Source organism: Catharus ustulatus, chromosome 3 (genome assembly GCF_009819885.2).
Source record: "Catharus ustulatus isolate bCatUst1 chromosome 3, bCatUst1.pri.v2, whole genome shotgun sequence".
In the NCBI taxonomy this organism is placed as follows: domain Eukaryota; kingdom Metazoa; phylum Chordata; class Aves; order Passeriformes; family Turdidae; genus Catharus; species Catharus ustulatus.
Window position 1 is genome coordinate 94,180,818 of NC_046223.1, and position 22,799 is coordinate 94,203,616.

General features: G+C 41.4%; 1 protein-coding gene across 1 annotated transcript in view; it reads left to right on the forward strand.

Annotated features, from left to right (window-relative positions):
* The first annotated feature begins 4,451 nt into the window (after nucleotides 1-4,451).
* The window catches only part of GCLC (glutamate-cysteine ligase catalytic subunit), a 35,859-nt gene continuing 17,511 nt past the window's right edge, over nucleotides 4,452-22,799 (forward strand). The window contains exons 1-3 of the mRNA XM_033056135.1: nucleotides 4,452-4,704; nucleotides 19,480-19,592; nucleotides 20,380-20,562. Of these exons, the coding sequence (XP_032912026.1) occupies nucleotides 4,555-4,704; nucleotides 19,480-19,592; nucleotides 20,380-20,562 (446 nt within the window). The 5' untranslated portion in view covers nucleotides 4,452-4,554. The remainder of the gene's footprint in view (nucleotides 4,705-19,479; nucleotides 19,593-20,379; nucleotides 20,563-22,799) is intronic.

Genomic DNA, 22,799 nt, shown 5'->3' on the forward strand with positions numbered 1-22,799 from the left:
GCTTCTGATACAATGAATTAAGTGATGCATTAAAGACAACAACTCAACATGCAGATAGGATGAGAAGGCGGCCTTCAGCTTTGCTGTTGAGCACCTGGCATTATTTTATTTTATATTACACAGTTATCTGCTAAGAAAAAACAGCCCCACAGGTCAGCCTATGGAAAAGAATATAAAGATAATCCTATAATAAAAGGTCTCCATCTTAGAAGATGCTGGACAGAAAATAAACTGGAAAATAATTTGGAAGTTCTTGCTTTCTTTGGAATACTTTGTATCTTGTGGACTTCATCAACGAGCCTCTTTAGGACAATCTGGACACAGTGACAGCTGAACTGATAGGAGAGTGCACTTCCAAGGGAACTGGTGGTGGCAGGAGACAAAGGTGAACAAGATGCAACAGGCATCAGCCACCATGCCAGACCACTCTGAGATGGAGCAGCTCAGCAATGTGCACACAGAATAATTCACACATTACAACTGCTATTACTGCCAGCAGCAGTATGATTAGATATGCCCAAATCAGTCAAGGCACTGTAATCATGTCCTGTCCACAGACACAGCAAAAGAATATGTGGGCTACTCAGAAATGAGAAATTCAAGCTCCTGGCAAAAGGAACATGCTAATACAGACCAAATGGTGAAACAATGTGATTATATTCCCTTTTTACACAAACGCATGAAACTTAATAGACTGAAATGCACAATTCACCCTTACTGAAGTAAAAAACTTCAACCCTCAAAATCAATGGTTATCAATAAAAATTCACCAAAAAACATCCTAGAAATGCACCATTTAGGCTCATGACATAACTTAATGCTACTACAGTCATTTCTACATCAGGCAACAGTAAGAAAAAGAAATTTTAAAGCAATACTGAGGAGTCACAGAAGTGTCTCTCATACACTAATTGAGAAGTTGGCTTGGAGAGGAAAAAGCACATTTAGTTAGACCAGAAGAATTCCCCATTAGTCATATTCCTCAAGGTAGAGCAGGAAGACTTTAACCAGAACATATATCAGAAGATCCTTCCCTTGAATCTTTTCAGTGTCCTGACTTCCTTCTCCCCCCAGATAGATCATTTAATCCAAGTTGCTAGTCAGCAAGACTTTCTGCATCAAGAAATAATTGACTGAGCACAGATCTCTCTAGTGCCTCAGGAAACGTCTGGAGGCCTCTTCACTCAAAAGGATGCAGTTATTGCATCTGCTCCTCACCTGAGTCAATTATACTGGACATAAGTGCATATCATAAATTATAGACTTGGAAGCATAAAAATTTGATTAAAAAATTTGTTTTTTTTCTTCTACCAAACATATAATTTCAAAACTTTGGAAGTGGATTGTTTCATTTGAGTTCTTCTCATTTTACTCAGAGAACAACACAATACACAGTAATGCCAGCTCAACAATCTTTAAAATTTTTTTGCAGATGATTCATGAAGTAAAACAAATCTTTCTTTCTTCTTTCTAATAACAGCCTCATCACAAGACGTCTGCTCGTTACTTATTACTTTTAATGACAGCCAGTAAAAGAAAGGATTCTGTAGGAGTGGCCTCACCTATGAGCCTACATATCTTTCATCTCTCCCAGCGGGTATATTCTCAAAGAGCCAAGGTACTGTATTTAGGTTTAGTGGCAGCGGATTTGAATAGCTTTGCAGCTATACAAAACACAAAGTGAGTTATCCTCTGTGGAGGAAGGCAGGAATATGTCAAACAGCTCCTTGCTGTGCAGGTTGCAATTCATATATTCTCCTCCTACCAGATCAACCTACCAAATTACAGGTGCATCAGCCTTTTCCCTCAATGATTTCCTTTGGACTGCTCAGAAAAAAGTAGTTAAGCCTTGGGGCTGATGATATGGGTACAGAGTAAACTAAAAAGGTCATCCAAAGTACTGCCTGTATGTTCAGAGTAGCTTTTTATCATATTAAGTGTACTGGAAGTAATTATACATGATACTCAGTGTACTGGAAATAATTATACAACATCAAGCATGTGGGCAGACATCATACAATGGTGGTTTGTCTTGAAGTCGTATTTTAGGTGATGTGCAAATGAACATTCCTGCATGTGATGCTGTCAACTCTAGAATGGCTTAGTCCTCCGCTATTGATCACCCCACACTGCCAGAACACATACATTAGAACTAGAGAGGGAAAAGCTTCAGCTAAAGGTGGTGAGCACTTCACAAATAGAGCTGACTTGTCACACTGTTGTACTAGAGACTGCACTGCGAGAAGAGAGTTTACATATTCACCAGTTTTACTGGTGCAAAAGGAAAATACCTTGATTTTCTGTTATAAACAATGTATTAGCTCTACAGTTGATGAGACTAAGAACACAGGACTGGAAATAAAGCAAATATTGGCACTAAAATAACAGAAAAATTAGCTGAGCTTCAATACTGAGAAAGACAAGACACTGAAAATGTGCTCTTGAATTGCAGGTTCAAAGAGTAGCATTAGTGGTCAGCTGAAGAGTACAGACTGCATAATAGCAGCCAGCAATATAATAAAACTGATCTTAATTTCAAAAATTTGCGTATGTTGCTGGAAATATTTACAGTGCATTATACACCAGCACACTCAAAGCAGCTGAGATTATACCAAATACCCAATTCTTCCAGAAAGGTAACACAAAGCTCTTGCTGTCAGCCAAATGAACTGAGAGCATGGACCCTCAACAACAACAGGTTGGCTCAGATTCATAAGATGACAATGTTGACTTTGATTTGATACAACAAGATTTGCTCCAGACCCAGGCTCACTGCCCCAAGGGCCAGAAAGGGGCTAACACAGCTGTTGGCTATCAGGTGCTACTTGTCAGGCCAGGACTCCTCAGGTCCTTCAGCTCTAACTCAAAGCAGTGGAAAAGCTGAGACTGCATGGCAGCATGAAGGCACCAACATACAATCTTGATATTTCGGTGCAATTGCTCTCAAGTACGCAAGGCTTTGTCCCCTTAGATCTGAAATAAAGTACAACTTGGCTTTCACATGAGGGATATGCCTCATCAGACTGCCATTGCCAAGTGTGACACTTTTGGTCTCCCATGTCTCAAAAATTAAAAAGGCTGTGGGATTTTTTAGCTAGAATAAAAGATTGCTTTATTGTCCCCAAAACTAAGTCAACCAGCCATCTCCAGATCTACTATAGTACCAACAACATCACTGCTTTCAATCAGGCCAGCCTGTACAATTTCAGCCAAAACCATGAGGATTTTTTCCCCTAAAAATCATGAACTCCTAAAATCCAGCTCATTATAAATTGTTTGTAATTTTAATTCTAACGATTACTGCTTGTTCTGTCAGTGCTGCCCTTTGTGTAGAAACTTATGTCATTAAAATACTTCAGAGTTATTTTACTTTAATATTTGGTATCGTCCACTAATGCATTTTAGTTTTGTTATTCTATTATCTTGGGAGCTTATTCTATCCTTAGGCACCCCATATCCTGGAATAAAGACAATTAAGCTATTCTTGTAAGTATAGTCATTCCGTTAATGAAATATCTAATAATACAGTTCATCCATTAAGTACCTTACTGCTTCTCAAAGCATTGGTTTATCATATACCAGCCCTGCTTGTCCCTGCGGCCTATGATCAGCTTTGTGAATGTATCAACGAGGGTCCAAGAGCAATGAATTTCTGCTTCTCAGCAGCGAGAAACTTGCCCTTGTGTTAACGTTCAGCCTTTTGTCTCCTCATTTAGCAAAGACTTTACACTAATAGCCTCCTTCTGCGTTTTCTCAAATGTAAAACACACACCTTGACACGCCACCGTATCCTCTTTCCTCAGACAATGCTGTTGCAATTCCCTCCAGAACAACACCCAGGTAACAAACTCATTTTCAACATCTTCAGGGCCTGGGCTTGCGCTTGACACCCCGGCCTGTGGGCTCCGCAGCCGGAGCTGCCCAGGAGGATCTACGGGGGACGAGGTGTGACCTCTCTGCATTTCACTCCACCCCCTCCGAGCATCACGCTTTCCCCCAGTGCTCTGATCTGTAAAATCTACAGCAGCGTTCGCACGCTGCCGGCGCTTTGGGGCCTTTCAGTCAGCACCTTTATTTTGGCGTTCTCAGCCCCACAAGGGTGCCTTTCCCTCAGAAACACCAGCGCGGCCAGACGCGCCCCGTCCTGCGGGGGACACCCTCCCGCCGCCATGTCGCCTGGCGCGGGCGAGCGGCGCCTCCTCCCCGCGCCCGGGCCGTGGGCCGCGGGCACCGAGCAGCGGCGCTCACGGTCACTGCCGGCGGCCGGCTTTGCCTGCCTGGGGCCGCTCGCTCGCTCCTTGCCCGGCGGCTCCACGCTCGAAGCGCCGCTGGGCCGCCAGGCCGCGCTCAGCCCCGCGCCGGGGGCGGCGCCTGCCGGCGGAAAGTGCTGAGTCACGGCCTGACGCGCGGCCGCTGTCACGTGCGGCGCCGGGCTCGGTCCCGCCGCCGCGGCACCGAGCGCACCCGCGACACAGAGCGCACCGCGCACGGGCGCACCCGCTCCGCTCCGGCTCCGCTCGCTTCCTCGGCCTCCCTGCCTTCCTCCCGGCCGGCATGGGGCTGCTGTCGCAGGGCTCGCCGCTGAGCTGGGAGGAGACGCGGCGGTACGCGGAGCACGTGCGGCGGCACGGCATCCTCCAGTTCCTCCACATCTACCGCGCCCTGCGCGACCGCCACAAGGACGTGCTCAAGTGGGGCGACGAGGTGGGTGAGAGCCCTGCGGGCGCGGCCTCCGCCGCCCCCCGTGGCGGGCGCAGGTGCCGTTGGGGCCGGGCCGTGCTGCCCGGAGCGGGCCCGGCCGCTCGGCCGCGGTGCTGGGCGGGTGGGGACGTTGCGGGCTGCCCGGCGGGGCTTTGTTTACCTCGCGCACACACGCGCGCCCGCCGCATCTCGTTGCGCAGCACGGCTGCCCCGCTGTTTCCGCGGCTCTGACACGCTACAACAACTTTGAGTGTTTCCGCCTGGCACCAGCCGGTTGCCCGGGCAGCCCCTCGGGAGGTGTATCCCCCGGGCGGCGATGCTCGGCAGCACCCGCTCCTTCTCCGCAGTTTGTTTATGCGCTCTCGTTGAATCTGAGTAAAGCGTGTCTGTGCTTTTCGAGTCCAAGGTAGTGCCTGCTGGGAGTTAGACTCAGTTTTTGGGAAGAAAGTGAGGGAAGCGGGAGCGGGGATGGGCGGGCGGCTCTGCGGTGGCAGCCCTCTGTCCGCGCACCGCGTTCCTCCTGGATCCCCGTGGGAAAGGGACCTGCCGAGCCCTGCTTCACCGCGGAGTTTCCTGGGCGTTTGGCAAGTGTCAGCCTGCCTTCTCAACAAGGACCAGGATGATCTCTCGGGTAATGACTTGAACTTTGTTGCAGGTGCTTTTTGCCCGAGGACCGTAACTTTAGTTAGAGGTCCTGGGTGTGCTGCCTTGTAAACCTGCGCTCAGTTGTGCCACAGCCTGACAGCGCTCTGTAAAGGAGCAAAGGCTGCCTCTATTGATCAGTTCCCCAGAACACAGGGAACAGCTTCACATGTGCTGCACTGTCCTTGTCCGTGCTGTTGGTCACTTGGAGGTGTCCCAGATGCGGCTGCAGGGAAGTTGGAAGAGGAGAGTAGACTTGGCCATTGCATCTCTGTCTCATGCACAGTTTGCTTTCTGAGCAGCAAAGGCTGTGAGAAAACTTTATTCAAGTAATAGCACCTGTTCACAGATGCCAGAAGAGAATGCTGTTCACCATGTGCACCTTGAGAGAACTCGTCTCTTGAAGTCAGTTTTTCTTTTAATGAACCCCTTTTATAATGGCAGGGCAAGCATCAGTGTACAGAAACTACTTCCATGAGTGAGCAGGGGCTTGGCCACTAAAATCTGTTTAATGAAAGTATGTGTAGTCTACACCACAGGATGTTGCAGCTAGAGTGGTGTGAACTCAGAAAGTTTAAATATACTTTTATCTATCTGTGTCTGACGTTTGTGTTCCCACATGTCTGGTATGACTGAAGTTACACTGACAAAAGAGACTCACAGTCTTGAGTCCACGAATATAGACAGTCTTCCTGTTGCTCTCAGACGTAGCTTGAGGGTTTTCTCATTAATCTTTAAGAGATGGTACTCATTTTTCAATGGGTGTTAGATTTTAGTTGTCCTTGCTTTCTCAGAGTGAGATTTCACAAGATAGCTAAGCCTAATCCACTAGCAGGCTGGTTCAGCTTCCCTCCGTGTTCCAGGCTTCTATTTCTGCTGCCTGCCTTGTGTTGTTATGGCCAGCTGAGTTCAAAAAGTTAACCCAGTAGAAAACTCTTCCATTCAGTTTTTTAGAGTGATTGGTTTTCTCCGCAGAGCTTCAGCTCTTTCATAGGTAGACCAAACAAGCTTTGCTTAATGTGAGGGAAGTACCAGCAGTGTGTGGAGAAAAGGGTCGAGTACAACCAAGCCCCTGCAGCACCTGCAGCTGATCACTTGGTAATCTTAGATGTATGGTGAGACTGCACTCTGGGAGCCTCGTTATTCCTTTGGCCTGGAGACCATTCCTAACAAAGTGTTTGTGCTCAATAAAAAGCTGAGTGTTATGTTAAAGGAGATTCAGAGTTTTCTTCTACCATGCCCCCAGCATGGCAAGAGGCAGGATTTTAAGAGTAGTATCATTGCAGACATGATTTTGCTAAGGAGCTGAGAGCTGCATTAGAAATGTCTGTGAACATTCAGAGAAGGTCTGGTAACTTGGTTCATCTCACTTGGCCTACCTCTTCATTTTAGCAAACGCTAATAAACTCAGGTGTGGCAACTTTGTTCTGCTGTGTTATGCAGTTATATATTTTTATGTAACACAACATTTAGGAATGTGTTAATGGACCAGGTACTTGTAGCCAGTCTGCTCTTATGCGAACACAAAATCATACCTTGGTCTGTTATTTACTTGAGCTGTGCTGTAGATAGACTAATGCAGAAGGCAGTACATTTGTTTTCCATTTTTCCTGTCGGATATCTACTTGTTAGAAAGTGGCACCACTTTTCTATGCAGCTGAGATGAATCAACTGACTAATTGGACAGTTTTCATAAAGTCTCTTTTGCACTTTGACCTTCATGTATGAAGTCACAGCCCGAGGCTGTTTAATTGTTTTTAAAACTTCTTGAAGATAGAAATCAGGAATGAAGATGACAGCCTTCATGTAATGGCAGAGATAAAATCAGAATAAACAAAATTACTTTTGTATTTAAGAGATGTTTCTGTAACCATGTTTAGTGAAAAATGTATTTTGTAATATTTTTTAAAGGAATGTTTATGAGAAAAAACCCAACTTCAGTAGCACTACTGAGTTTGTCTTTCAGGGCGTATGTATGAATAGTTGAAAGGTTGTTCCCCAGCTAGGTGATGCCATTGTGAAAAGGAAATACTGTGTTTGCTCATGAGTGTAGATACCAGCCTTTGCTTTGGTTTGGTTTTCCTTAGGACTCCCACTTCTCAGCATGTGTAGTAAGACTCATTACAAAAAACTGTGGGGGTCGCTTGGGATGCCTGTAACCCCTAGGGGACCCCATTTCCTGGGGTTCCAAGGGAATGAAACTGTAGGGAATCATCAGGTACTGTTTCTCAAGTGTCAGACAGAAGTGTTAAGGCTAAGGGCTAACAGAGCCTGGTGGTGGCATCTGTTTGGAAGAGAGTGAGACAGCATCACAGTTTACATTGCAGGGTAGCATTCCCTAGTGCTCCCATCCTCTCCTGAGTAAAGAGCTGGAAAGGTCAAAACAGTGGTTCTGCTGCCTTTTGAAAAGTTAGTTCTTTTATTGCAGTGTTAATAGAACCAAGAGCTGTTGTCTATTTTGAGTCAAGTTCTTTTTGACTCCATTTTTCACAACCATGAAACTTTTGCAATGGCAAAAAAAAAAGCTTACCAAATATGACTGTAACAGAGTAACACTTGCTCTAAAAAAAGCTTTCTAAAGGTCTCCTAAAATTTGCATTTGCAGGTAAAAGTCCGCTGCCTCTTAGTCATCCTTCTGTCTCATTTAGAACTGTCAGTTGACCTCCCTGTTTATGCTTGACTTCTCCTGACTGTGGAGAATACGAAACAGTGAACTATCTCGTTATCCCTTATCAAGCCCCACCTTACTATCATTGCCTTAATGCTCAACTGTTTGGGCAACAGTTACATCTGCTAGTGAGACCTTGTCATGCTAACAAGTACAATCACCTTGTGTTCTCATCTTCCTCTTCCATCCAATAATGTATACTTGGAGTTGCAGAGTTGTGATCGTTGTTTGGTTTTTTTTGTTGTTGTTGTTTGGTTGGTTTTGGGGTTTTTTGGGGTTTTTTTTGTGCAGCAGAATCAAAACCCTGCAACTTTTCAGTACTGTTTCAGAACTCCAGTACAGCTAGCAAAAACTATGTGAAACAATTACAGTAATTACATGATTATAACAATTACAGTAATTTCACGATTATAAGCTGCACCATTTTGACCAAAATTTTGGTCCAAACCCAAAGTGCAGCTTATAATTAGGTGTGGCTTATATATGGACAAAGAACAAAAAGTTGCTGTTTCAGTTTGGAGGACAGGTGTCTGCTGAGAAAGGCAGGAACTTCTCTTTGAAATGGAGAATGTAAACCCCCTCCCTCCAAATTATTACAATTTTGAAATCAAGGGGCTTTCAGGCAAAAATATGGGAATTAGGAATAACAGTTCTTTACTAGGGAAATTAAAATAGAAATACAGTACTACAAAGAAACAAACTCCAAACCCTGACAAAGACAGAGTACAACCTGACCCCCTGTCTGGCAGTGTGTTGGTATCAGTCCCATTAAATGGTGGCTGCATCCTCCTGCAGTGACAGATGTGATTCAGTTGAAGCAGTGCTCCTGTACAAGGTGCAGTTTCCCTCTGGAGGTCCAGTGGTAATGTGGAGAAATCTGGTTTTCCTCTGGAATCCAGTGGAGAAAGAGGCTCCCTTAGTGTCCCAAAACCTCTGTTTTTATCTTGGTAAGAAATGTTGGGCTCTTCCCCCTGGCTGGAGCAACTTCCAATGGGATGCAGTAATTTTATCAGTCACACAGTGGGACTCAATGGCCATTAGCAGAAAATGACTCGCTGGAGGAAGGATGGTTTGTGAAAAGATAAAGAACAATGCCCTGCCTGGTTTCAATGGATGGCCCATTAGCAGAATATCTCCCATTGAGATAAGGATCACTGCCCCCACCCTCAACAGATGGTGATAGAATAGATACCTTTTATCACACTCTTTATTGTAACGTGCGGCTTATAATCAGGTGCGGTTTATGTATGGACAAAGAATGGAAAGTTGCTGGTACCTGGAAGTGCGGCTTATACTCAGTGCGGCTTGTAATCGTGAAATTACTGTAGTTTGTGCAGCTTGGCAGATGCTAGCCTATTCTGCTGCTTCCCAGCTTCTATCCCAAAAAGCTCCCTGCTGTGCCAGTGCATTATTAGTCTCCCTTGCTGCTAAGCACCTCTTGTCTGCTGATTGCATTCCTCTAACTGATGAATGTTGCTTAAATTTCCTTTTGGAGCTTAATGTGGACACTGGGATCAGACAAGTGGCATGGCTGACCCTTGGCAAGGCTCACTGATGCTGTTCTGTGCTGAGCATGCACACAAGTGTAGAGTCACTGCATTTCACACCAAACTACGTATATGTATGCGTTCATATGCACGTGTAATACTTGTCTTCCGTGTATGCGTTCATATGCACATGTAATACTTGTCTTCCGTGGTCTGTAAAGACTAAGAAGGAGCTGTTTCACCTTAAGAAGATTTTGAGAAAGGTGTGCCAGAAGGAGGTCTCAGAATGAAGGGATTTAGAAAGCAAGCATGGGCAGAACATGGCAGTTTTATTTTAAAGTACATATGAATGAGGTAGGAATCTGACTTTCTCAGCCTTGTTTAGTGAAATTGGACGTAATCACCCTTCTGTTGTATATGAGTCTTGTTCCAATCAGTGTGGGGACCTAGCACACTATAAGCATTGTCAGCTTTTTAAAAGTTGATTTCTTAATGCAAACTTGAAGTGAAATTTGAAGGCCTTTGAAAAGATTTGATAATGCTGTGTATGAGGCAGCATGAAAAATGTACCACCACACTGCCTGCAAGTTGAAGTCTTACTGAGTTAGTTCTAGTTTGGTTTTAGTTGTTTGTTTTCTTTTCTCTCTTCTACCTCCTTATCAGCCCTTTTAAAGCTTCTTTTGATCTTTCTTCTGTACACTCAATTCATTCCCCTCTTCATCCTTTAGTTTTTTAATTACATCTTGTAAATAAGTTAAATGAGAACTAAAACGAATATGTGCTAATCAGCACTTCCTCAAGCAAGAAGCAAAGCAACCCTTCTCAGGAGCTACAAGAGGCCAGAGGTTTCTTACCAGAATGTCCCAAAGGTGTTGCTTCTGATTAGAAGATGCATGACTCTCTTGAGAGCTTTATTTTTTCTTCATGAAAGGCTAGGCTGTGAAAAGAGCTGAATTTCCTCTTTAGTGATTCTTTCCAGGGAACTAGCTATTGCATTAGTGTCTTGTTGCAGTTTCTAGCCTGTTGGTTTTGGGTGTTTTCAGGACAGTAGCAACCTGTAGATGTTAAATTACAGTCTGTAGAACTTCAGAGTGGTGAAACTATTGCTGTGTATTAGGGAAATGAATTTGGATTCAGATACACACAGCTTGAGGCTCCAGTTTGCCTGTCACCCGTTTAAAACCAGTAACAAAATCTAGGGCATTTTTTAGCAATGGTGAATCTAGCTCACCAGCTGCATGAAATGAGTTCAGGCACTATCCCTAATGTACACAGAGGAAGTTTTTGCCATCTCTATGCTAAAAAGACAGCCAGTGAGGCTTGGTGAGAGATAAACGTGCATAAAAGTGTTCAGAAAGAGGTAAGAAAGGACCAGAACTGATGAAGGAGTAGGTTCAGAGAGCACCAGGGTGCACAGAAAGGTAGTGTTCATTTCTCATTTTACAAGAAACTTGGCTAACCTAATGGACCAGAAGAGCAGATGTCCCTTTACGATAATTACTTACTTTACAAAGCCTAGATGCCCTGTGGAACAAGATGCCACATGATAGCTTTGAAGCCAAGATAGACGTTGACTTATATGGACAACAAGAACAGTTTATTTATATATGGTTTCTTTAAATTTAAATGCTGCAAGATGTTTGACCATCTATCCAAACTTCTTAGATAATGGTATAGCAAGTTGTGGGGTTTCTTGAATATTTATCTGAAACGTTCTAACTAACTTTTTGTTTTATTTGTTATAAATAAAACAGAATCGCAAAAATATTGTTGCGTTTTCCAGAATGTCAGTAATATATTGTCTTTAAAAAAAAATTCATCCAAATCATTATACAGCTTCATCACCAGTAATATGATGATGTCACATTCTCACTTTGTACAAATTGCTGCAGTATACCAGTGTGCAGAAATTGCTTTTTAAAAAGCTTTTCTTAGTAATCTTGTGTCTATATTAAAGCTAACGGTAGCCTGAAGTCTTACAAATTTTTTTGCATTCTTTTATTTTAAGATAAAATGCTTTTAGTCTCCCTGTCCCCCAGTGAAATTCCCCAAACAGAATGCTTTTTTTTTCTTTTTTTTAATGTGGAAATTCCTCATGATGGCCTCTGCCAAATGTGGCATGTGCGGATGCATCTCAATGGAGCTGTCTTAATCGATGTGCTCACTCGCTGGCCGCTTGGGGGGAAGCAGCACTCGTGAATGATTTCGTTATTTGTCACGTGTCTGCTTATTCACCCTTTCTCTCTGGCCTTTATCTGGCTAAATAAAGGGACAGTGGAATTATTTGTTTACAAATAGACTTCCTGCTTCCTTAATATCTCTTGTATGGATCCCTGCTGTTTCAAGTAGCAGTGTTTCTTGGTCTGAAGGTATGATGTTAGTGCATCAGGTAATGCTGCTTGACAGCCATGAGCATGTATGAATGCAACCTCTAAATGGAATACACTCATGCACAAAAATATAACTCTTTAAATCTTGACTTGGGCAAGGTAAGTGCCCTTGAAGTCTTCATGTTTATTCCTTCCCTGGATATTTTGACTGACTGATATGGAACTACTTTTTCTGCCTGGTTTTAATCCTGACATCAGGGAAAACCTTAACTAAACACTCAAGCTCTCAAAACATGCACAGTGTGCTAACCCCATGATGGCTGATAATTTTGCTTCATCTCCCTCTGCAAAGCTCTTCCAGTGGCTGGGTGATGTGTATGGGCTGTACAGCAGCAGTGACCTACCCTAGAGCTGTACTGCCAGATGCACTGGGTATGTGACAGTGCAAGACTCACTGTAGTTTATACTGAGATGCTCTTTGCAAATTTAATTTTGTAATCGTTGAAAACCAGTTTGGAAGTTTTGGGGGTTTCTCTTGTGTGGGATTTTGTTTGGATTTTTACATAGGGTTTTTTGGGTGTGTGTGGTTGGTTGGTTGGTGTTTTTTAGGAGTTTTTTCCCAAAGCAAGCTGCAGTTGGTCATAAATATTGACCCACTCCCATAGTAAGCATTGATTTCCTCCTTCCCAATCTCAGATTTTAATAAGAGAAGCTTAAATTATCTACTTTTTGTTATTTTTGATAACAAAATATTCTGTTCACTGTGTATTTCCTTCTGTGGATATCAAGTGGATTGCTGTGGTTTTATCATGGGATATTTTCTATTGCAATTCCTGTTTTCCCTCAGGACCTATTCTTGCTGTGCAGATGCCTTATTTTAGTTAACAGTATGAGAAGGGGTGAATCAGAAGGATGAGTACAAGAATGATTTTATTGATGATGTTGCATATTCAGTTGTCCAGATTTTTTATGTTTCTTTCTGATACAAAAGGCAGATTAGAAACTTGCAGCATTTTGTTTCACAGGTAAATAAATAAAGTCTTTGCTGCAGAAATCTAAAGTTAACGTGATCCTAGTCTTTAATAATATTAGCCTTAGGTGTTACATAGTACAGAAGTCAAAGATGACACTTTCTGTAATGCACCACATCTTAGTTCTTTAGAGTCATGCAAATGGTTATAACTTCTCAATTTTAATTTTCAATAACCCAGCTTTCTGGTTTGTAGTGTGTGCAGAAGGTTCTCTAGTCACATTGTGTCATGCAGAAAAAAGTCTGCAGCCCTGATGTTGTTATATGGGAGGGGGAGCAGGCAAGAATGCTTAGCTGGGGCTGGCTGTGTTGACCCTCTGCATCCTCCTTGTTTTATTATAATATTTAATATGCTATAGAATATATTAATTTTTCGTTATTATATATATTTAATTTCATATTTTATAATTTTAATATTTTAATATATTATAGATCTATTTCATTATTATATATTATTTACAATGTAATGTAAAACATGAGTTGTCTTTTCTTTCTTGGACATGCTTTCTGTAAATTGATTTTCTTTAGAGCTGGTGATGGTGCTTTTTAAATTGGATTGCCAATTCAAATCTGCTTAATCAAAAATAAGCATGGTGGGAATTGCGTTTTAGTTTTGGTTCTCCTGTTGCAGATTTTTGAAATTATTTCTGTGGCAGAGAACATCCATGGTAATCTCATGAGTCTGGAAATGCCTTGCCTCATGCCAGTGCTTAGGTAGCAGCTTGCTGGCTAGAAACAGGGTAACCAGCCCCTTCTGTGGCACTTGCAGACCTGTTTTCCTCTGAAATTTGCTCCTTCAGGTGTTAGACTTATTGTAAGACAGCAAAGCTTTCATTAAAGGTGCATTACCAGCTGTTTATTTCTGTGGTTCCATGCTTTATCACAGCAGTGGTAAGAATATAACTGTATCAAAAAAACTCACCTTGGATATTATGTTCTACATCCATCAGAAGTATTTGTACCTACAGAAAATAATCTGCTTTTTCCATCTAACACTGAAAACTTGTGGCAGAGGTTCTTTAATAAACAGTCAAATTATTAAAACTTTGTTCTCCTCTAGACTGTCATTCAGTGGTAGTGGTATTTTAATGATGCATTAACTGATGAATGAATATATGGAAAAACTACTTTTTTTTTTCGTAAGTCAGCTTAATAACTAGTGAAAAGGGTATTTTCTAATGCATACCTAAGTATATGAGGCAAACTGCATGAAAATACTTAAATGTTGGTAGTGGCTTTTGTTAACAGTGAATACCCATGAGACCTCACTGGATGTTCAGGAAAAATTTTCAATTTCCCTTAAAGCTCCAGTCCTGAAGGAAGTTGATATGTGGAGACTGCTAACAATTGTTCCAGGTATGTGTGGCAATAGCTCTCCAGTGGGAGGAGAAAGAAGCTGTCATTAAGATTGTCCTTGAGAAGCTGAGTGGTCTGTGAGTCATCAGGTTTATTTAGAATCACAGAGTGGCTTGCCTTGTAAGGGACCTTTGGAAATCATCTTGTCAAACTTCATGCCCTGGGCAAGGACATCTTCCATTGCACCAAGTTGCTCAAAGACCCATCCAAACTGGCCTTGATCACTTCCAGGCAGGGGACATCCATATCTGAGATGGATGGTCAGGAGTGTGGTACAAGGCTGGCACCTTACTTCTGAGTTTACTAAGGTCCAGACTATGCTTAGCAGTGTTTTCATAGGCAGAAGTACCTCATGGCAAATACTTTGAGTTTTAAAAGGAATTTAATGTTTGACACTACAGCAGAGGCTTTACTCTCATCTATTAGGTTTCGTTCCCTGTGTAGTTAGCATGATGGTGTTAAATTGACTGTGCAAGGGCAGGTTTTATATTGGGAAGCAGACCACTACCAAGGCAAGTATTTGGATCATGATATGTTGCTGTCCAGGCATTAGAAATATAAATTACTTGTCGATAGAATTGTGTTAAGATTTAGGGCTTAACATGCTTCAGTGATCTTAGGACTAGAGGTAGAGGTTAGCAAGGCTTGAGGAGAAGGATATATTATTGATAGTGGGCACAAAGGACACAGAATTTACAGGCCACAAGGACATTTGGCAAAACTCCCAAGATAAGTAAGAAGCTAACAGAGCCAACTTGGCAACTGCACGGAGATCAGTTCCAGCTGGGTAAAAGGTAATTCTGGCAGGGAGAGATTCCCACCACCATGGACTGCTGACTCAAGAAGCCCCCCAACTCAAGAGAAGTACTGAGCATGCAGACTAATTAGCATGAGAAACAAGAGAATCATTTAACCAACAGAAGGTAGAATTAATAAGACAACTGTGTAACTTGTAGTCAGTGAACTTGGATTTCTTTGCTAAAATGTAGAAATGGTACAAAGCTTAGATGATAGGGGAGCTAGCAGCATTTTGTGGGTTATCATCTAGCTCCTTGCTTTGCACAAATTAGAATAAAGAAATGTTCTGCCTTAAGTTGAAACATGGGTGTTTCAGATCAGACATTGGAAAAAAAATTTCACCATTAGGGTGGTCAGGCCTTGGGATAGGTTACCCAGGGAGGTGATAAAGTCACCGTCCCTGGAGATGTTGAAGAGGCATTTAGGTCTTGCTCTGTGGTACGGTTTAGTCATTTAGGGCTTACAGTGGCAGTGATGGGTTGACAGTTGGACTTGCTTGTCTTTAAGGTCTCTTCCAACCTTGAAGATTCTGTGATTAAATAGAAGTACCTCATCTTTATGTGTACATTGGCACTGCACACTGGGCAACGAGCCCACATTTGGGACAGCAGTGTGGCATAGGTGGCAACTTCAGTCCTCCTTGTTCCTTAGAATTTCTGCTAACAAGTTGTTTCTGATACACCTTCATTTTTAAGAAGCATTCCTTATGCAGAAATAGTATGTGTAATTATGGTCAAATAACTCAGTCATTCAAACAATTTCAGACATGCTTACCCATTTCCAGAGAGCTGTCATCTTTCATTTTGCCTCCAGACAAGTCCAGCACAACTGTTTGATTTAATGAATGTAGAGTGGTTGTGGCTCTTTGCAGTTGAGAGGCTTCAAGGTCTCACTTGTATTTACAGAGGTGATATCAAAGAATTTTCAAAAGCCTGAAAATTTCTTGGTAGCCAGCTGTGAGAAAAGATTGTAATGAGTGAAGTAGCACCATTCTGGGTGCTAGCAAGGCAATGGAGCATAGTGCTTCTTAAGGTTTGGCAATAAGAGCGGAGCAGAGCTGGCGTGGAAGTACTCTGTAGATACAGTTACATTGCAAACCAGTAATTAAGAGAAAGGAAACCTCTAAAGACCAGTTTTTCCTTGTGGTGGCTCACAAATAGTTCTGATACTCCAAGTATTTGCTTTAACTAAGGTTGTATTTGCTTTTTTAAATGCATTTAACTGTGCACAATAATTTGTTTTAGTCTTGCTGTTTTTCACAATGGGGCAGGGGGTTGGACTTGCAGCTTTTGCTTTGCAACCATGCTGGCCAAACTGTTGTTCCTTTGCGCCTGTAAGGTACCACAGAACTTCAGTGACCCAGGCATACAGGGACGGTCAGAGAGATTCATCCACCGAGGTTGTGCAGAGCATTGTCTGTCTGCAGGGAGGAGCTGGGATGCCAGCTCTTGGCCTCAGCAGCCTGGCAGCATGTGCCAGCCAGAAGACAGGGGTGCGTAGGATTTGCTGCACGATAAGAGCACTGGCTAGAAACTTGGGTCCAAAGTGGGCATGACAGGGGGTATTGGCCTCACTGGCTCTAAGCAAGGCTGATGGTCAGCCATCTGCATCAGTAGTTTGATCTGATGTGTATTTTGCTTCTTGCTAAGGAGCCTAGTTAAAATTATAGAGAAAAGTGAACTCAAAGCTCAGCAAAATAATGAATTATGGATGTTGGGTGAAGCCCCTCATATTTGGCCTTTGGACTGGAATCTCTGCCAGGCATTCTGATTCTCTCAGCTTGGCTGTGTTTCTCTGAACTTTGTTGTGGATAAAAAACAAGTGAGAAGACTGTGAATGATGACCTGAAGTTGAATGTAAAAATGTGTGAACTCTGAATTTGTTTCTTTCTTTGTAGCTCTAGGCTAAATCTTTTGATGAGCCTAAATTGCATTCTTTAAGGATGCCCATTCAGTCAGTCTCTGTTGTCAAGATTCTCTGTGGGTTACTTGGAACTGTTGGCAGCTGTCTGAAGTTTTTTCTTTTCTCATTAAAATTAATGGCAGATCATCTGTGTGTTAACACAGCTTTGAAGATTTAGTCAGTGTTTCTGGAGGCAAAAGTAATAGTTGTTTCTAAAGCTAGATGCATAAATGCAATATATTCGCTACTGTACTTGAGATATGAAACACTTTTTGATTTCTTTGGGTTTGCCTTCTTGACTTAGTGGTTTTTTTGCACTTTTGTTTGGTTGTTTTTTGTTGTTTTTTTTTTAAAGCTTACAATTTGATTTATAGAGAAATACAGTGTTCTTCCCACCAGCTCATTACAGCTACATTTTGAGAGGGATTTCTAGGACAGGAGGCGAATCACAGTAGCATACTCATGTAAAGGTGGACAAGTGTTCAGCTTTGGGTCTCTCAACAGCAGCTGCAGTTCCTGTGCTCTCCCTTCTACCCATTCCCACAGGCAATGTGGCAAGCTTGATGCCCATTTCATGTCCATCTGAATGACTCACATGTGGACTCTACCCCCTCTAGATTAGGCCAACTCCTAGTGAGAATGATAGTTTTACAAAGCAGGAGTTGATGTTGAATGTGGTAGGGAACTGGAAGTTTCTTTTTCTTTCCAGCATTCAAGATCAAGTGACACTGGAGAGGCTGGTGCTGGACAATAATTAAATCAGTGCTCAACTGTGTTCTGTTTGACTGTAGTCTGTAGTTATCTCAGGTGGATTATTGTGGCATCATACACGCAATTGACAAAATAATGCCATGCAAGAAAGTGTGATCTGCACAGAAACTATAAATAATTTTTTTCTCTAGGAGGTAAAAATTTGTTCATAGAAAACATAGAGCAAATGCGTATAATTGCTAGATGAGTCCCTCCAGAGTTTGATCAGATTCTGTAGAATTACAAACACTCCTGGATAATACCGCTTGTGATTTAATCACAAATCCCAACCAAGGATTAACATTTTTTGTCACAGTAGTAAGCAATAACTCTTCCATGGACACTGAAGCAGTGTGATGAAGACCACAAATCTACTTACAGTGTGCTGTAAAACATGGCACAAGTTCCCTGTCTTTTTGCAAACTGCTTTCCTATTTTCATTGTACTTCTGTACAAAATAGAAACTTCCATGAGTTGGTATGCTGCAACTTTAACATGAGCATCTTGTGTGAATTTGAACTCCTGAGACTGGAGCAGTCACATCTATTAAATACAGAGGGATGTGGCTCTAGACAGTGTTGGAAAATGAAACTGAGGAGCACAGTGCACCTCTGACAGTTCTAGCTTTGAAATTGCAATCTTTTTATTTTTAACTATAAATTGGTGTTTGAATTAGATGATTTTTGGAAGTCTTGGAGGCAGTGGTTCAAGAGCCTCCAACAAAAGGCACTGCCTGTCACCAGTGGTCCAGCTGGAGTTTGAAAGCCAGTCCCTGGTAATGCATTTCCATGTGTGACTTCTGTTTTTACACAGTAGGCAACACATTGTGCCTGGGGGATGGTTTTTTTACACTTCCCAGAATATTGGTAAGCATCCTCTGACATAGAGGTGTTAGCAAATAGTGTGTATCCATAAGTATTGAAGATCCAAGCAGCTGTTAGGTTGCCCTGCTGGGTAGCATTCTAAAAGTCTTTGCAGGAGCTTTGGCAGCAAGTGTGCATGGAGACCAGGAAATTTGAGATGAGGGTGTTCCAGGTTTGGCTGCTTTCAGATCATGTCTATTGGGGGACCATATTCTCTCTTGCTGGTATGTAGCAGTGCTGTCAGGAGTGGCTTCTTGGATCTAGTGTGGGTTGCAGCTTGGTGCAGGGACAGGGGAGAGCTCTAGGGATAAGGTACACTGCTGGGCATGAGGAGAAGAAAATGTGGCAGCAAAGCTGAATCGAGTGGGGGTGAAAACTATTGTGCTATGCCAAGAGCTGGAGTGTCATAATGACAGGACTGATGCTGTCACCAACAGCTGTGGGCTTTCTGTGGTGTAAATGAGACACAGTGCTAGTCTTTATTTGCTCCAACAAGTGGTGGGTGTAAATGGATGTCTTGCAGAATAACTTTTAGGTTTTTTGTTTGTTTGGGGTTTTTTTGTCAGCAGCAGAAACTGTAACTGATGGGATGACAGTGAAATGTTTGTGGGTCACATATAACTTGCATGGGGTTTTAATTCTTTCTTGTCTAGAAAAAATGTGGAAGCAAGTACAAACTCAGGATTTTTATGGTGAAGTGTCTCCAGTTAAAAAGGGAGGGAAAGAAATTTCAAGAAATTTTAAGTCTTTATTCAAGATGAAATAAACCTGCAGCCATCTTTGCCAGTATTGCATACTGCATTCGTAGTTAGTAATGTTTTTGAACCTTCGTAAAGTTCAGTGTAACATATCTTTTTTTTTTCACTTCATGCTTAAAATTGCATGCCAACTTGTTTGTGTCTGAATAAAACCTTACTGTTTAACTGTTTGTTTTGTTTTTATTAATTACAAGGTGGAATATATGTTGGTAAAATTTGACCATGAAAATAAGAAAGTGCGTTTGCTGCTCTGTGGTGAGGAAGTTCTTCAAACACTGCAAGACAAGGGGGAGAAGGTAAACCCCAAGTGAGTAGCTGTTTCCAGTTTCTTTTTTATCCTCCTCTTATGATACTGTGCAAAATTCTAACCTGGCTTAACATTGAAGTCTGCTATTGGTAAAACTGTAAACCACAGATACTGATGTTTTCAGATAAATCTGGGGTTCAGGAAGTGAAAACTTGAGCATGCTTGCAGGCAGTCCATGCACTTTTTATATTATGCGTTGAAATAATGGTGAGCCCACAGAAGTTGCAGTTTGGATGCTTGTTTTGTCTTGCTCTGATTTTGTGTCTGTGTGTATGCAGTAATCCACATCCCATAAAGTACATGTGCATGTGTACTTGCTCCTATATCTCTTGATGACAGGAGCAAGTGAGGGCTGTATAGGGGATGCCTGTTTTCTGTAGGAGCACTCTCCCATTTTTGGAAGAACTGGAAGTGTGGATGTATGAATGGTAGGGAAGCTTTTCCCTATCCTCTCCTGTGGAAAAGCAGTAGTGAGCTGCGTTTTCTGGTTCTGGTTAAAACCCCAAGAAACAAAGCTTGAGCCAGATGCTAATAGGGACTGCAATTTGGTGTATGCAAATCCTGCTTATTATGCTACACAGCAGCATTATTACAGCCAAACTGCACCTTGCTTTCTTTTCACCACTTCCTGATGAGGTTCCTGGGAAGGTATGTTGTGTTCCTCTGTCAAATATTCAAATATAGGAGATTTTTCTTGAAAGTTATATTAATTTCTGAAATTCTCACAAATAATTAATCTTTTTTGAAACTGCAGAAATATTTAAATGTAGCTCTTCTTTTATTATAGTCACCCAACACTCTGGAGACCAGAATATGGAAGTTACATGATTGAAGGAACGCCTGGACGGCCGTATGGGGGAACCATGTCTGACTTCAACACTGTGCAAGACAACATGAGGAAAAGACGGCAAGAGGCTGCTTCTGTACTCAAAGAAAATGAGGCTGTTTGCACAGTGACATCATTTCCAAGGTGAGATGGTTGTTGAAGAGTAATGCCATGTTTCCTGTTCTCCTTACACACTTTTTCTCCTTACTGCATAGAGCTAAATTGTTCAATGAAATAGAGAAAAATAAGATTTCATTAAACTACTTTGACTTGATATTCCAGTCACATTTCCTAAAATTTTTATTGCAATGAGACAAGCAAATAAACATCTTTTACATTTTTAGGTTGCTTCTAACCTGTGATAATTTTGTATTAGGAGAGAATATTGACTATTTGTAACATAAAATGTTAAGTCTTTAACAGAGTAGTCTACCTCCTTGAGTTGATACAAAAAAATTACATAAAAAAGGTTTCTCTTAACCTTTTTTGTAAACTGTGATCTTTATAAGTAGTAGTTGTGCAAAACATGGCTAACCTGGTCTATTTTTAATATTAACTTTTCCCTAAAGTACATGCAAGCTTTTCATAGTTTGGGGCACCTGGACTTAGTACTTCTATTATACAATACTGTACTTACGGAATCTAGAAAGCAGAGCATGTCTCCTGGGTTAATAATACCCTTACAAAGATAGATTTCATCCTGTTTATTGTTGTAAAGGAATTTTTGAAGAAATTAAATTTAGGATGAACTTCATTATCTAGGAGAAACTGTATTTTGTGATGTTCCTTTGAAATATATATTTTCCTTTGAAATATATTTTGAAATATAATTCTAGGCAAAGGTTTATTACATTTGTTGCAATTAGCCCGATCAGTGAAGTGAATGAAGATAGTTGTGCTTATAATGGTAAAAAAGTTGCTCTGCAGTAGAAGTGACTGGCCTTACTGGCTAGTTTCTTGTGTAATACAGAATGCGATAGCCCAAAATTCTTGCTGAGAGGAGGAACAATACAAAATACTCTTTAGCAACAGTGGTGCTAAAATATCTGCATAATGCCCTGTGAATGCTCTTTCAAGAACACTCTGTTTACAAAATATATTTTCACCTTATTAGAGTTATACTAGATGTAATAAGAGTTTATTTAAAGTCCAGTGGTTAAGTAGTTTCAGTGTATTAGAGAATTGTGGGTTTTTTTCCCCTGCAGCCTTACCAGGTACATTATGTCATTTAATAAGTTTTACATACAAACGTTTTGGACCTGGACTTGCAGGGAATAAAGGGAGAAGAGTTCTTCATCCCTTTGTTGATACAGATAAATACTTTTTACATCACTGTAGGAGCAGTACATTGGACTTCAGTGAAAGCCAGTAAATAATAAAATGTAGTTTGTTTATGACTTACAGGTCATTCCAAACATACTTTCATCCCTCTGAGATTGCTCTTTATAGGCTAGCCTAATTTAGTTTATTTTTTCTGCCTTTTGCTATCTTGCTATTCAAGTCCTTGTTGGCTTGACTGAAGTCTTGCCAACATGTGTTTCTGAGGTTTCATGGGGTTGAAGTTTTTTGCCACATTGTCTCTACAATGACACGTACATATGCCTGTGTGCATCTGGGTATGTACACGTGTATATAATAAAATCTGTACGTTTGAAAAGACAAAAAAAACATGTTAGAGTGCCGACAGAAGAAAGGTAAAGAAGTAAGCTTATTCAAATTAAAATAATTCAGTCAAAAGTGAACGATTTGAAAATGCTTAAATATTAAAATATTCTAGCATAGATACAAGTGAGTGTCCCTAGTTCCTAAATTTGTGAGCCCCAACCAGAAAGTTATTTCTTGAGGACTGGAGGGATGCAATTTCCAGGGTAGCACTTCGGTAAGGGATGAGGCTAGCTTTACAAGTTGTAGGACAACTTACTGAAACCAGAAAGAAGAAACAATATTGAACATAAATAATATTCTCAGAAGTGTGTTTCCTGATATTTGAATAATTTGTTTGTAATTTTATCAGCTAACTTTTTTTTAGCCATCCAAATACTAGAACCTTTCAACATAATCTTTGCCCTTTTTACTGTGCAACATGGAGAAACTAATCTGCTACTTTATCTCAACCTTGTCAAATGTTCCTTTGTCTCAGCTGTACTGAGAGCTTATTCTTGTTTCAGGTGACTCTGAAACTTAAAATGGAGTTTCCCAAATGGGAGGGGTGTATTCTGATTAGTTTGCATATCTCCCAGCATTTTACACCTAATAGCTGCAATTTTTCTTTGCTTATGACTTTCATCTCATAGGGGTTTTTCAGATTTCTAGAAGTGTTATAAGACTTGGAATATGTGTACCACTTGAAATTACCTCTAATTCTTACAGAGTTGGTTAAG